Source organism: Ranitomeya imitator, chromosome 2, assembly GCF_032444005.1.
Source record: "Ranitomeya imitator isolate aRanImi1 chromosome 2, aRanImi1.pri, whole genome shotgun sequence".
NCBI classification, from domain to species: Eukaryota; Metazoa; Chordata; class Amphibia; order Anura; family Dendrobatidae; genus Ranitomeya; species Ranitomeya imitator.
Window position 1 is genome coordinate 97,864,709 of NC_091283.1, and position 15,950 is coordinate 97,880,658.

Genomic DNA, 15,950 nt, shown 5'->3' on the forward strand with positions numbered 1-15,950 from the left:
CTGTTTACAAGGCAAGATAATAGTGTTGTTTTCATTGCCCCTTCTATAAATGCTCTTTTTGGTCTTTTGCCCAGCTTTGAGCCCAGTCACTGTGCAAACAGCCCTCTTGGGATCTCTTGCTGCCAGAAGAAATGTTTGGTCGGGGAAATTCCCTTGCACACAGCTGCAGAGGTCGGGGGTTTCAGGTGTCACCTCTGTATCTACTGGGTTTACCACTTATGCATATAGTACAACGTCATCTTAACTCCTCATTAGATTTCAATTAATATATTTAATGATCAGTAATGTGCAAAGTTTATTTATAAAAATGCGCAGTAAAAAAAACCCAAACATTTTCATAAGTTTTGTAGACGTGTTTAAACAAAAAAACAAAAGACTTGCTTGGTTTTTCCGTAATCGTCGGAACCTGTGAACTCATTCTGTAAACTGCATGGAGAATGACATGTAACAGGAATAGACATGTTATATCGGCCCAAAATTAGTGGGATTTTAAAAAATGACTTGTCCCACAGTGTAAAAAAAATAAAATAAAAAAAGGGAAAAAAGCGCTTTGTATAATGTCTTCTAATGCTTTTTTTTTCTGGTTTTATTTCAGCAATTGTTTGCATTTGTAAGTGAAGAAAGGTTTCCTACGAACGGCTGGGATTTATATGACCCTGTAAAAGAATTTTACAGGCAGGTAAGGGAAATGCTCCTTCTCCTGACTGTGGCCTGCAACCATCCTGTTCTCCCCAGGACATGCACATTTTTCTTGCTATTATCCTGTCTTGTGTAAATATAGTATATTGAATATATAATGATGGACAAGCAGCATTTCCAATATTCTAGGATCATATAGCCCTTCTGGCATGGATTCTCAAAGTAAGTAAATCAGACTCATCAGGTCTAAGGTCTATAGGATGCAGCATGGAGTCTATATATTGTGAAATCTGGTTACAGATGCAACAATGTATTCATTACCCTTTGTGGAGACAGAGGTCAGCGGGCGCCCCGTTCCGCTAGCCGAAACCGCATGGCCCCAGGGTCGGCCGTACAAACGCCCGCTCTCCCTTTAACGATACTCGGACAACACAGGGTGAGAGTAAAACCGTGTGGCAACACTTCATTGGACCACAAAACAGGCAGATAACATGTAGAACAGTCCTAGTAAAATACCCCAAGATGGTGCACATTGGAGTCTCACCCTTCCGCTTACTCGACGGTTTAATAGCAGCTGTTACTTCGGAGCTTCCAGGGCCGATTACCTGTGGCACGCACACAGAGAGGAGGTAACCACAGGCATAGGAAGAGGAAAGTCCATACAGGTGCAAGGCCAGTTGACCGGAGGGTCACAACCTGGCTTCTCTGAACATCTCCATGGAGCCAGGCAATCGTCAGGTCCCAATCCTGGCTTACTCCAAACTTATCCATGGTTCAGCGATGATCAATGCAACAGATCTGTATTCTTCCAACCGGGGCCAAGGTCCCCTAAGCTGGCATTCTGTAGAATGATAGGTCCGTGTCACTCGTGATGGAGCCATGATGTCTTAGCTGCTGTGCTGTCTCTGGTCCTTAGGATGACTTGGCTGAATCTCTGACTGTCGCTCTCTCTGTCTCTCTATATGGAGGCATGTAACCTATTTTTATACTTAACACGTGTCCTTCATCCAGTATTTACATAAAGGGTAAGAATGGAAATAAGACCAAGTAGCATTACTTGATTATTTAATCTATTTGCATAGTTTTTCCTCCTCTGTTTTTGAAGTCCCCAAGCTATCTGGCCTACACAATGCATAATTAGCAAAACATCACTAGTCATCAAGTACAATATGTTTTATCAAATATCAACTTACAAGTCAATATTACAGGCTTACACAAGCAAAATTCTGTTTTCTTGACCAACCTTAAAGAAATGCTTAAATTCAAAAGTCAACATATAGATTACAGTCTATTCTTTCTGGATTGCTAAAAATAGTTGTCTGGTTAATTAAGATACAATGCTGTGTATTCACACCCTTCTTTAATTTAGATTTATATCAGACATGAGTTAAGAGGGAAGGTTTAGTTAGTAATGTTATGCCTTATTCACCTTGTAAGAAATCTGAAAAAAAAAATCTGTAAAGTTTTCCAGGTGAAAAATACCAGTCACATCCTTTGCCAGGACCCCACACGTTGCATGGTTCTTTTAGTGAGGCTCTATGCAGCATGTTTTCCTAGGCTGACCCTGTAGTGTGTGACATCCATGTACAGCAACAGCGGGGGTCAGAGTCCTATCTGCACCATATTCACTCAAAGTACCAAAGAGATACAATAGGAAGTCTTTAAAGGGGTGGTCCAAAGGCGAAAGTAAATCCTTATCTAATTGATGCCATAATCAAAGCTATTTGCTAGTATACTTTAAACTTTTCCTACCATTCCCTAATTATTCCCTAACATCTATTCTTTTTTTCTCTTATACTTCCTGTCTAATGATGATTTGTTTGCGAGCCCCCAGTGCATGCTGGGATACTCAAACGAAGAGTCATCAGAGCAAGGGCAGAGGCTCTGCCCACAATGGCGTTAAGCATTAGAGGAAACTTATCACAATTAGTATACAGTTCTATCTGCAGGCAGCTTGTTATAGATGGCGGGAGCGGAGCAGATTGAGAGAGATAGATATATATATTATGTGTGCGTGTTTTCTGGTAAAAGATTGATTTTTAGTCTGTGTTTTAATCAATTAATCCTCTGCTCTTTCTGGGGTTTTTGGTGCAGTGTGCCGTGCTGTCGGTGACTGACAGCGATCTCTATATACACACTTGTACATAGAAAGCATTGCCCACTGCCCCGAAAACCCCAGAAAGAGCAGAGGTTTATATAATGAAAACACAGATTATACTGGATCTTTTCTCACAAATCTGTATATTAATGTTCTCCGCTTCCCCTGTTCTATAATGTGGTGACTGCAGATTGCAGGTTTTGTTTAAAGGGGTGGAAACGAGAACAGGTGCACACACAAAATATACTTTAATAAGGTTGCAGCATAAAGGGGGTATCCTGGACTTTGTGATAAACAAAAAATGTTCTGTTGACGGACCGTGGCTTCCAACGTCATTCTGATTGACAGTTGGCTCCACTAGTTGGGCAGCAAGAATCTGGCTGTCAACCAGAATGACGTCAGAAGTCCCGCCCTGTCAACAGAGCTGAACGGAAAAGAAGCCGCCGCTCTGTAGACGTTATGTCAGCAGAGGCAGCTCAATCGCCGGCAGGAGAGGTCTGTGACCACTCTGAGCTGATGAAGAATGGTGCTAGTCACAACAACAGGCAGGTTAGAGCTTAGGCACATTTTTTGTTTTTCGCTAACAGGCAGGAAGTTGCTACCTACCTGCCTGTTGTACCTAGCTCCGTTCTTCGGGACAGAGCGGTCACAAACCACTCCTGCCGGCGATTCAGCTGCCTCTGCTGACGTCATGTCTACACAGCGGCGGCTTCTTTTCTGCTCCCCTCTGACAGGGCAGGACTTCTGACGTCATTCTGATTGACATCCAGGTTCTCTCTGCGTAACTAGGGGAGCCGACTGTCAATCAGAATGATGTTGGAAGCCACGGTCCGTCAACAGAACATTTTTTTTTTTCACGGTCTCAGATTTCCCCTTTAAAGAAGAATAAGGCACAAAAGAAACACACCAAAAACTACTTAAAAAAAAAAAAAAAAAAAAAAGTCGAAATGCAATGATAAATCGGGCCCTTTATCTAGAATAGGCCTAACGACAAAATAAGTACCGTATTTGCCAAAGGATTTTTCCTCTTCATCACAAGAACGCACGGGAGGGCAACTAAAGCATGAGAATGTAAGGTTCCTGCAAACCAACTTGTCATATATCTGCTTTCTGGACAAACATACCAATGTATTGCACTTTTTTAAGAATAGACACCACGCACCCCTGTAAGTTTAAAAAGGACCTACTCCATTGTATACGAGTCTGATATGGGGACAGCATGGTACAGAGAAGAGGCTGAGCAGCATGATGTATAGGATTGTTAGAAAAGATTCAGCAGGACTTCTATTTTATCTATTAAAATTCCTGATGTTTGTATTTAGGAGTCCAGTGGGCGTGATTTTGATGCAATCACGGTTTTATTTGCTGCAGATCTAGCAGTGCTGAAATGCTGAGCCCTGTATAACCCCGCCCATTTCCCTGATTGGCTGCTTTCTCCCCATTCACAGTGTTCACAGAAAGCTGCCAATCAGTAGTGGGGGCGGGGTTGCACACAGCAGTGGACTAAAAAGCATGAAACGCCTAGTCCTGTAGTGATGATCTCCTGCAGATAAAACACTGATTTTATTGGCACATCGGCACACAGCCCAGTAGGTAACACATCGCTGGCATCCGGGGTCTCTACCCGTACATCATGCTGCTCTGAGATTACATAGCATAAACCCGCTGATAGAAGGTTTACAGACCACTGAAGGCCACAATGCCAGTAGCAGACTTCTATAACCACGATGGAAAATATACATTTTATACAAGTGAGAGTTTTCTGTCCAGTAAGGGGGCGACAGATAAAATGAGGGTGCAGGTTGTACTCTTTGGGCGTGAGCTGGAACTGTCTGGCCTTGTGGCATGTAATACATATGACGGGCAGATTGTACTAGAGCTTATATTGTGACAGGTCACATGTCACAGCCTGACGATTAATACTGCCGCCATTTATAGAAGGTTTTCTACCGCCCTCATCTGTCAGGCTGACGACACAAAGCAGTGAGAGGCTCACATAAAACTTCCATGTGGGATGAGCGCGGCTCCGGGCTCCCTGCCCAGGTTGAGTCAGCCTGTTAGTACAACAGCTGCCAGCTCATTGGCCGCTCCGCCCTCCGAGCATTTTCAATGATTATGCCATTAAAGCGATTACACCCATTCTGTGTCTGTACATTTCCACTTAGGGCTCAGATACACCTCCCGGCTCTCCTCACACCATGCGTCTGCTCACGGATGCTGTTGAAGATCATGGTGTGAAATGTTGGGCCTGGTATGTGTCTTTTGTGTCCTGTCCCCCCTCCTATACTCTGTGAGGCAGATGGCCTTCATATTGTGAGATGTGATCACCACCCTGTGGTTACATGCTCCACGTGCAATTACAAAAATAATGCCAAGAAGTGAAATTACTATCATTACCTTTTTTTTTTCTTTTCCTTTTACCCCAGGGTTTACCAAACGATAATTGGAGATTAACCTTTATGAATCAAAAGTATGAATTCTGTGACACCTACCCTCCTCTGTTAATAGTCCCATTTAATGCCACAGATGATGATCTCAGGAAAGTTGCTGCCTTCAGGTCCAGGAACAGGATTCCGGTATGTGCAAGAGTTAGCAATTGTACACGGTAAATGAAATGGCTTCCCTTTTACGTAAACTTTTATCATCACTTACCTTTTGTCATCCTCTCATCAAAGTTGTTGCCCTCTTAATATATTGCAGTCACAAATTATATAAGGCACTGTGCACTTACAATTGCTCATTTTACCTTTTTACTCGATTAATTTTTCTCTGCTTCATACATATAGAAACAGGATGTCTCTTGTCCCTGCAGAAATTATTCCTCTCCTCAACTCCTGACCCAGCTGCTCTGCTCCTCCCCCCTCTGCCATTGACTTTTGTAGTGACTCATACAGGGAAAATTGACCTCCTGTTTCTGCATAAAGCCTAGAAGGATTCAGCTAGTCAGTTTTTAGTAATGTGATGTAATGGAAAATAATTTTTTATCATTTTTATTATGTGACCTAATGGAAAAGAGAAGAATTAACTGGTAGAAAGTTAAAATGAGCAATTGTAAGTACACAGTGCTGTATAATATGATTGCAGTGTTAACAGGTGAAACATTTTGATGAGATTGCTTCTTTAAAGCAACACGCAGGAGAAATGCAACTAATCGAAGCTCCCTGACCCTAGTATTATACTCGCCAGCCACCATCTCACGGACTGGGCACCATATAATTGGTTAAAAAAAAAATTAAAATAAAAAAGTGATCTACTCACCTTCGATGTCCTCCTGCCTCTCAGCGGTGCACGCTGCCGCTTCCATTCCTGTAGATGCTCTGTGTGAAGGACCTGCGATGACGTCGCCGTCTTGTGATTGGTCGCGTGACCGCGACGTCATGGAAGGTCCTGCACACACACACCATCTATAGGAACGGACGCCGCTGAGGAGATTGGCTGTCTGCGGGTGAGTATAACAATTTTTTTTTATTTTATTATTTTTAAACATTCTATCCTTTACTATTGATGCTGCATAGGCAGCATCTATAGTAAAAAGTTGGTCACACTTGTCAAACACTATGTTTGACAAGTGTGACCAACCTGTCAGTCAGTTTTCCAAGCGATGCTACAGATCGCTTGGAAAACTTTAGCATTCTGCAAGCTAATTACGCTTGCAAAATGCTAAGAAAACCGGGAAAAAAACGCAAAAAAAAAAAATACGGATTTCTTGCAGAAAATTTCCGGTTTTCTTCAGGAAATTTCTGCAAGAAATCCTGATGTGTGCACATACCCTAAGACTAGGGGCAGGGAGCTTGGATTAGTTGCACCACTCTAGCGGTAAAATAAAAAACAAAACCCTGGAGTGGTGCTTTAAATCAATTTGTGTTGAGTATTGTTGTTTTTTTATTTTTGGAACTCTCATCTTCACCCCCACTATAGCACAATCATTTCTAAAGGTAAAAATTAGAACTCTTGCAATATTCACACTGATTTTTATTTATATTTTTTTTAAATCCTATGAAAAAAGTCAAAATTAAAATGTGAAGCTGTAAAACCTGGTTTTAAATATCTCATTTGTTGACAGCATTTTCCTTTTTAAATATGACCGGGTGATCTCCTCGCATTGCTACCCTCCATTGTGTGTTTTTATTGGCGACCTCCCATACCTAGCACTTTTGTATAGAGCGTTTAAAGTGCTTAAGTGCAAAAGAAAACTTTTTTGCAACATTGCACATTATTATGGGAGTTTCACTTGTTGTTATATAGTTGTTTTTCCAATTGGCATTTATTTTATTATTTATATTTCTTTTTATATAAATTTCAGGGAACTATTTACCCCGATTCTGGGGATTAATTACCTTGCACAGATATACGAGTGATCATTATACGAATTGTGCTCAAGGGTTTTCCTTTTGATTATCTAATATAGACCGTCCTGTTTTGCACACAATTTGTTTATCTATTGATTTTTTTTGTATCGCTGCTATTGATTAATAAAGATATTATTTTATATGATTCAGTTGGGTCTGGTGGTTGGTTTGGTTTCTGGTTGTGAGTGGTTGCCACTTTTTCATCTTTTGCTTTAACACCAAGGGTAGTCATTATCCTTGATTTACGGTATATAATGAATTGTTTATAATTAATTTATAGTTTCTACCTTGTTTTTGGGTGTTTTTGCATTTTCTAGATGTAAAAACTGAAATAGTGATGGGTGCAGTGCACTCTGGTTACGGCTGCTACATAATAACCGGGGCTGTGGAGTGAGGCGCCCCTCAATGTGATTACATCCGGCCTCCGCTAATTACAGCTGATGGGTGCAGGTTCCGTGGCTTACATACCCATCCATCAGATACTCCTCACCTAGCCCAAGGATGGGTCATCAGTATCTATGGACTGCCAACCCTTTTAGAGAGGACCTATTTTTTTTTTGTAAATCACGGCGACAGAAGATAACAACATATTTGAGCAAAGTTTTAAAAACCTATTAGCAGATCAGAGTCCTCCGTATCACAGGACACGAGTTTTACCAATCTGATGATTCCTTTTTCCGGGACGTGCCATGCGGGGAGAGCCATGTACTCAGGCCTTGCACTCAGGTCTTGTTAGAATTTTGCGCAAACAAATCAATTTGCCTTTTTTGCTATTTTTTGGCAATAGAATACTTGGGCCGAATCAATTCACGCATTTCTTTCATAAACTCACCAAAAGCAAAGTTCGAATATGGTATAAATAATTCCCTAATGCACATTAATTAACTGCTCCTCTAAACCTCTCCGAAGGCTCCCGTCACCAGGATGTCATCGGCGCTGTCCGCCTGCCGCTGTGAAGTGAGTGGTGATGGAGCCACCATCTTAAGACAAAATAATCTTTGCTTTCTTAATTTCTTCACCCCACAGGTTTTGTCTTGGATACATCCAGAAAATCAGTCGGTTATCACAAGGTGCAGTCAGCCATTAGTCGGTATGAGCGGCAAGCGGAATAAAGATGATGAACGGTACCTAGAGATAATTAAAGATGCCAATAATCAAACCTCAAAACTGACCATTTACGATGCCAGGCCCAATGTCAATGCTGTGGCTAATAAGGTAAGGGGCTTCACCCAAGGCATTGACCGTATCACAAGGGCCGTCTGTGCATGTGGAAGACGCATTGCTGCAGTTATGTGTATTGTTATACATGGTTCCTTTGCGTCTGACATTTTGGTTTTTGTTCCTGAGACATGGCAGCCTCTTCCCTGTATGTAAATCTACTAATATTATCCAAGGAGGAAACATATTGAGAAGATGCCCACAGAGAAAAGTTGTGGATCACTCTCCCTTGTGGACTGATTTACGTACATGAGGGCCTTATCTCAAGAATAAAAAAGGATCAGATTTAGGAAAATAACGAGACACGCCAGGGGTAAAAAAAAATAGCAAGTGAGAGACTGTCAGAGTGGAGAGAAGCTACACGACTGCAGGCCCTGTTCATCTATATGCCATCACATAGATGATGGCAATACCATCTTACACATTTATTTATTTTTTTTTCATTTTATGACATTCAAAAAGTGGTGGCACACACATGGGCAAAACGGGTATCTTAGTGTACGTTCACATTAGCGTTACGCTAATGTGCGTCGCTGTTGCGTCGGCGACGCAGCGGCGACGCGCCCCTATGTTTAACATAGGGGACGCGTGCGTTTTTTTGGTCGCGTTTTTCGACACGTGCGTCGTTTCCGACGCTAGCGTCGGACGCAAGAAAATGCAACAAGTTGCATTTTTCGTGCGTCCGATTTTCGTCAAAAAACGACGCACGCGTCGCAAAACGCAGCGTTTTTGCGCGCTTTTTTGTGCGTCGTGCGTTGCGTCGCCGGCGCGCAACGCAAATGTGAACGTAGCTTTACTAGTAAAGTAAGAAAAACCCAACGTGTATATGTATAATATATATATATATATATATATATATATATATATATCTCATACATGGTTGTTTGTGCAGCCTTGACTCTTACAGCAAGTGACAGTATCCAACAATAACATGGAATAGTAATATCACAAGAGCCAGAAAAGCACGAGTGGCTGGATGGAGCCGGGCTCAGACGAGAAGTGCTCCGAATCCATTTCTACTGCCAGTAAGGCTTCCCTAGACTTGCACTGTACATGTAAAGCAGGCTGGCGAATGTCATACAGTACTATTACATATTACTACAGCTGGCCTTAGGACTTACTCATCTATTGCGGATGGCTACATTGTGCACAGGCTTCCTGTGTATTCGTGCGTTATTGGGCCTGTAAACTATAACTATTCTGGTCTTTCTGTAGGCTACAGGAGGGGGCTACGAGAGCGAGGATGCATATCCATTTGCAGAACTTGTCTTTCTGGATATCCATAACATTCACGTAATGAGAGAATCTCTCAAGAAGCTGAAAGATATCGTCTTCCCACAAGTTGAGGAGTCGCACTGGTTGTCCAGCCTGGAGTCTACGCACTGGTTAGAGCACATTAAGGTGAGCGGGAAGTTGCGATAACCCGGTGTTGCCATTATTCACAATCTCTAGATTGTGTCTGGTCCATGTAGCATGTTCTAATGTTCTCAAAATCTAAATGCATTTGAGATGATCTGCGAAGAGGAGTGGACCACAATTCCTCCTGACATGTGCGCAAACCTCATCAACTACAACAAACGTCTGACTGCTGTGCTTGCCAACAAGGGTTTTGCCACCAAGTACTAAGTCTTGTTTGCCAGAGGGATCAAATATTTATCTCACTGCAAAATGCAAATACATTTGTATAATTTCTGGATTTTTATTTTTGATATTCTTTCTCTCAATGTTAAAATGAACCTGCCCTTAAAATTATAGACTGTTCATGTCTTTGTCAGTGGGCAAACTTACAAAATCAGCAAGGGATCAAATACTTAGTTCCTTCTCTGTATATAGGTGCTGGTTTTTGAGAGAACAAGAGATTTTAGCAATTTTCACAAAAAGCTGCCGATCACCCGGGGAAATGCTAGTTTGTTACATGAAATGATTTGGCTTGCTTGTACCTCTTATTCGTCCGTAGCTGGCCTAGCGCTGAGTCTTTGCCACTGCACCTGGTGTCCGTGATTGTCTGCTGCGCTGGCATTGTGTGAACAGCGCTGCAGTCAGTCAGTGAGCTGAGCAGATTGTGCCGTTGGCTTGAGGAGAGCCCCTTGAACGGCTGCAGCGCTGTCTGTGTGATTTTTAGCTCTGCAGACAATACCAGACATTAGGAGCTGCAGCAGAGACTGAGCGCTGGACCAGGGGACAGTAATTGTTTGTTTTTTGTAAACCAACTAGAGTTAAAGGACACAAGTTTTCCTAAAACCCCTTTGACGCCGCATCGTTGTAAATTCATCCTTAGCATGTGTATGCAGTATATAAAGTATGGGTACAGTATAGGCGTAGTGGCCGCTACTGTGGCTTGAACTGACCAGAGTATTTTTTTCTTTTCTCTCTTCAGCTGGTCTTGACAGGAGCCATTCAGGTAGCGGATAAGGTGGTTTCTGGGAAAAGTTCAGTGGTGGTGCACTGCAGTGACGGCTGGGACCGGACGGCACAGCTGACGTCTTTGGCCATGCTGATGCTGGACAGCTACTACAGGACTGTAGAAGGCTTTCAGGTGTTGGTCCAAAAGGAGTGGATTAGTTTTGGACATAAGTTTGGATCGGTAGGTATGAAAACATTTTCTTTAAAAAAAAAAATAAAAAATTTGACAGTATGGTGCGGTCCCTGCTTTTCCGATGGTCTTCAGCGTGCGACGGCAGCTTGTTCCTGTGTTCAGTGGTCACATGGTACCGCTCATTAAAGGGAATCTGTCACCCCAAAAAGGGACTATGAACTAAGGCCATCGGCATCAGGGGCTTATCTACAGTGTTCTGTAATGCTGGAGATAAGCCCGACGTATCCTGAAAGATGAGAAAACAGGTTATATTATAGTCACCCAGGGGCGGTCCTGCTGCGGTCCGGGTCTGATGGGCGTCGTGGTCCGGTCCGGCGTCTCCCATCTTCTTACGATGACGTCCTCTTCTTGTCTTCACGCTGCAGCTCCGGCGCAGGCGTACTTTGTCTGCCCTGTTGAGGGCAGAGCAAAGTACTGCAGTGCGCAGGCGCCGGGCCTCTCTGACCTTTCCTAGTGCCTGCGCAGGAGCCGCGACAAAAAAACAAGAAGAGGACGTCATCGTATGAAGATGGGAGGTGCCGACCGGACCACTGCGGGACCGCCCCTGGGTGAATATAATCTAACCTTTATTTCTCATCTTTCAGGATACATCGGGGGCTTATCTACAGCATTACAGAATGTTGTAGATAAGCCCCTGATGCCGGTGGCCGCAGTTTATAGACCATTTTGGGGTGACAGATTCCCTTTAAAGTACTGAATATGCGCTCCACGCCTATGGGAGTGGAGTCGCGTCCATATTCATTACTTTAATGAGTGGTACCATGTGACCGCTGAACACAGGAAGATCCGTGGGCGTCGGAGTCCATCGGAGATGCAGGGACCACGTTGGGAGCAGGTGGGTATGATGTGACAGCCGCCCTTCCCCCGCCGACCCCCTGGGACAATGACTGGAGTATAATCTGAGAGGGGCATTTTTATCCTATAAAAAGGGCTGAAAATCTCGGCTTATACTCGAGTATATATGGTAATAAAAACTGCATAGTTTTTACTCCTTAATTAAGTGAAAGATCAATCCGAGAGTAGAAAGAAGCAGATTTCACTGATAAGTATATTACACAAGTTAATTCTTCCCGTGTAATATTGATTTCTGGAATAAAAGTTGAAACGACTGTTACACTAATGTGATATTGGCCATATCCAGGATGGTGAGCTGTGTGCAGACTGGCGTATACATGTAATAATGTAGGAAGAATGGTGGCCTGCATGTAGCGAGACCTGGAAAGTCACATGGAAACTGATGACGTATATATTCACTGTTAAATATTTATCTCTAGCAAGTGCTTGCATTGAATAGGAAGGCAAAGGACTGTCAGCTAAACACTAGGCATTCACACGTTACTTTTACAGTATGACCTGTAACTTGCCGCATCAGGACTTGTATATACGTGATGGCATGTGGAGATGTGCCATGTGCAGCCAGGGCGAGCTGTGCAGTACACCTGAACGCCCTCTGCATGTGCTTGACACTCACTATTGTGGGATTTCAGTACTTTGCTATGGCAATGAGCGGTCTGATGGCCTCTGTCGGCCATATTCCTCCACCTATCATTCTGCTGCCTGAGCGCGTAATATACACACAAGCCTCGATAATGCCCTGCACTCCACACGTAACGCACTGTTATCAAATGTGCAAGCTCCCTTGTGGGACTAATAAATGTTTAGTGAAAAAATAAATTAAAAACTGCTGGTTTTATACCCAGTGCTCTTATTGTGGGGAGGAAAAACACCCTAAAAATACACCTATTTACTATCAAACTGTACCATAAGGGTATGTGCACACGTAGAAAGGTCCACTGCGGATTTTTCAGCAGCTTATTTGATAAATCCGCAGGGCAAAAACAGTGCGTTTTTCCTTCGGATTTACTGCGGATTTACCGTAGTTTTTGTGCGGTTTCTACTGCGGTTTTACACCTGTGGTTTTCTATTATGGAGCAGGTGTAAAACCGCTGCGGAATCCGCTCAAAGAATTGACATGCTGCGGAATGTAAACCGCTGCGTTTCCGCGCGTTTTTTTCCGCAGCATGTGCACTGCGGATTGCGTTTCCCATAGGTTTACATTGTACTGTAAACGCATGGGGAAACCGCTGCGGATCCGCAGCAAAATCCGCAGCGTGTGCACATGGCCTAAAACTATTTTTATTTACTTTTTTCCCCAGCTGTTCAAAACTGTTATTTATCATTTTAGAGAATTGGCCACGGTGATAAAAATCACGCCGATGCCGACAGATCCCCAATCTTCCTACAGTTCGTAGACTGCGTTTGGCAAATGTCTAAACAGGTAAATTGTTCATCATGCCGGTCCCCTGATAACAGCCATTGCTGGGATCCTCAGTACTGGGGGTCTGTTGTCTCCTATAACACTTGTGCTGTTCTTTTCCCCTTTAGTTTCCAACAGCCTTTGAGTTCAGTGAGCATTTTCTGATCACCATCCTGGATCACCTCTACAGCTGCCGATTTGGCTCTTTCTTGTTTAACTGTGAGTCGGTGAGAGAAAAAGAGGCAAGTATCTCCACGCTCTGCTGTAGAGCAGTCTATGGAAAATGGGAGCGCCTCATTAACAAAAGAGCCAATTAAAAATACTCATTTCTATTTGATCAAGGGAACCTGACATTGAAAATATATATATATATTTTTTAATTCGGTAAGCCAAACCTCCGACTCCAACTCCTCAATTTCCATGACATAGACTCCGACACCGACTCCACCAAAATGGGCTCCATTCCAACTCCACAGCCCTCCTTTCCACTATTGTATTCAGGGCTTTGCTGATATTTGTCCACTCCATTCCCAGGCCCACAAGCCCTTAAATGACTTCCAGATGGGGTGGCTGAAAGGCCACACATGGCAGGCCAATGGCTGCACCATTGTGAAACGTCATGTTACGGCGGCCCCTCTGGCCCTAATGTTACATCCCTGGTGTTGCAATATTACATCTTGAAGTTACATTTACAATGGTTCACTAGCATAAATATAGTTGGAAATTAAGCAGAAACCTGTTTTATTGTCATTTTGAGTTGCTTAATTTTATGCTTCTTTTATCCTAGAAACTTAGAGAGAAGACACAATCCCTGTGGTCCTGGATAAACAGTGAAAAGTCAAAGTACATAAATCCCTTTTATACCAAGGAGTCCAATCGAGTGTTGTACCCTGTTGCTAGCATGCGTCACCTGGAGCTCTGGGTCAATTACTATATTAGGTGGAATACAAGAATCCGACAGCAGGTAAATGTTTTGTCTTTATGTAAACTAATAAATATCACCAAACTTTAGCACAAGGCAGCATATAATTAAGAAAGCACACAAGATGGGATCGAATAGTGGCTCAATAGTTTTGGGTAAAAATCACAACCGTTAAGATGTGCTGCAGAATGAAACTCTGTCGAGAGGGGGATAAAAGGCAAAAGATGCTTCAGCTGTTGTCTGCTGCTGAGAGACCAATGATGTGAAACTAGAAATGCTGGTGTTGATGCATGCAAAGGAGGATTATCTTCTGCCATGTGCATCCCCAGAGCAGCATTTGCAGTTTCACAAAACTGATCTGTCAGCAACAGACAACAAACACCTCTCCACACTTTTGTTATGGAGGGTGCAGGAGAGTTGAGCATTTGTGGAGGAGTGAAGGAGAAGCAAATGCTGCTGGGAAATGTAGTTTTAGCAGATAATAGGGCCCCCCCCCTCCATTCTGCTATGAGACCCAAAGCTCCAACAAATAAATTTCAAGTTGAGCTTAGTCTACATGTTAGCAATAAGTATGCATTTATTTTGCTTTTGTGTAAAATGTGATTTTAGGAATAATAACCCTTTAAGGGGTAGACGTTGATTGGTTCATTCTGTCCTGTAAAGTGAGCTGTCTTGAGTGGATAGATCAGATCGTGTGTTGACCTCTAAAAGGCCTTGAGACGTCTCCTCACAATTTCTGATGCACTTACAGTAATCATTTTATCACCTGTGCACAGAAAACATGGCCCGTTTACAATACTTGAGGATAGATAGGAGCTGAAACACTGGTTTTATTTATACAATCAATATTTTTTTCCTAGTACCCAATAAAGAATGGACCATCAGTGTGCTGGCTCCCGTTTTTAACCATTTATGTTCTGTGGGTTCATTTGTATTATCCACTTAGTCCTTTTCTTACCTATGCAATATTAATATTCCAAGCTTATCCTACCTATTAAACAGTACACGGATGCCATCATGTTTTTTTTCTTCACTTTGTTGGACCCTTTGCATTGGTGAATTTGTTCTGTGACTCTGAAAACTGATAGATAGAGCTCGTACTTTAAAAGCTGAAGTCTGAAAGAGGCCTAAGGGCTGGGCTAAATGCAGAGAGCAAGTGATGGCTCCAGGCTGCAGGTCCGCTTCTATGGAAGAGAACAGGAGCCGATCTGCAGTACCTGGCAGCAGCCGCTACACGGTGTATGGCGCGGCGGTGTACCGGCACTGTGCACGGTTTACATCCAGCTGCCAGTGGATGTGACAAGGAGTCAGGTCTACAGTCTTCCATCATTCATTTTATCTTCTAAAAGTGGTGGGCCAGCTGATCTGGCGCTCTCGTCCGTGGCCAGTATCAGTGTACGGAGCTGTGGTGGTCTTGTTCAGTACGCTATTTCCATCATACAGCAGATCTGCGGGGCTACAGGCTGTCACACATGATCATAATATTTTATAAGCAAATACCTAATTATTGGTGCATTGGAATAATCTATTTTGCCTTTGTTTTGTTCTTTTACCTTACCTGTCAATAGCAACCAAACCCAGTGGAGCAGCGTTACATGGAGCTCCTGGCTGTACGAGACGATTATATCAAGAAACTTGAAGAACTTCAAATCTCAAATTCACCAAAAATGAACAACTCCTCCACCTCCCCTCCGTCATCTTCACGAATCTTGCAAACTCCATTTTGAACAATAGCAAAAAAAGGAAAAGAAAAAAAAATTCTGTATGAAGTATAGATACGGACTCTGCTCAATTTCGGGGAGGCCATTTTGAATGATGCCTTAATTTGTATGAAGTTTAACACTTCGCGGTTGAATAAAAATGTGCCTTTA

The 15,950-nt window shown here is 42.9% G+C and overlaps 1 protein-coding gene across 3 annotated transcripts in view; it reads left to right on the forward strand.

Moving 5' to 3' along the window:
• The window catches only part of MTM1 (myotubularin 1), a 78,376-nt gene extending 62,426 nt beyond the window's left edge, over window positions 1-15,950 (forward strand). For all 3 annotated transcript variants that reach the window (XM_069747053.1, XM_069747051.1, XM_069747052.1), the window contains 9 exons: window positions 596-679; window positions 5,164-5,313; window positions 8,113-8,301; window positions 9,520-9,705; window positions 10,682-10,888; window positions 13,086-13,178; window positions 13,286-13,399; window positions 13,945-14,121; window positions 15,648-15,950. In XM_069747053.1, coding sequence (XP_069603154.1) covers window positions 596-679; window positions 5,164-5,313; window positions 8,113-8,301; window positions 9,520-9,705; window positions 10,682-10,888; window positions 13,086-13,178; window positions 13,286-13,399; window positions 13,945-14,121; window positions 15,648-15,806 — 1,359 coding nt within the window. In that variant the 3' untranslated portion in view covers window positions 15,807-15,950. The remainder of the gene's footprint in view (window positions 1-595; window positions 680-5,163; window positions 5,314-8,112; window positions 8,302-9,519; window positions 9,706-10,681; window positions 10,889-13,085; window positions 13,179-13,285; window positions 13,400-13,944; window positions 14,122-15,647) is intronic.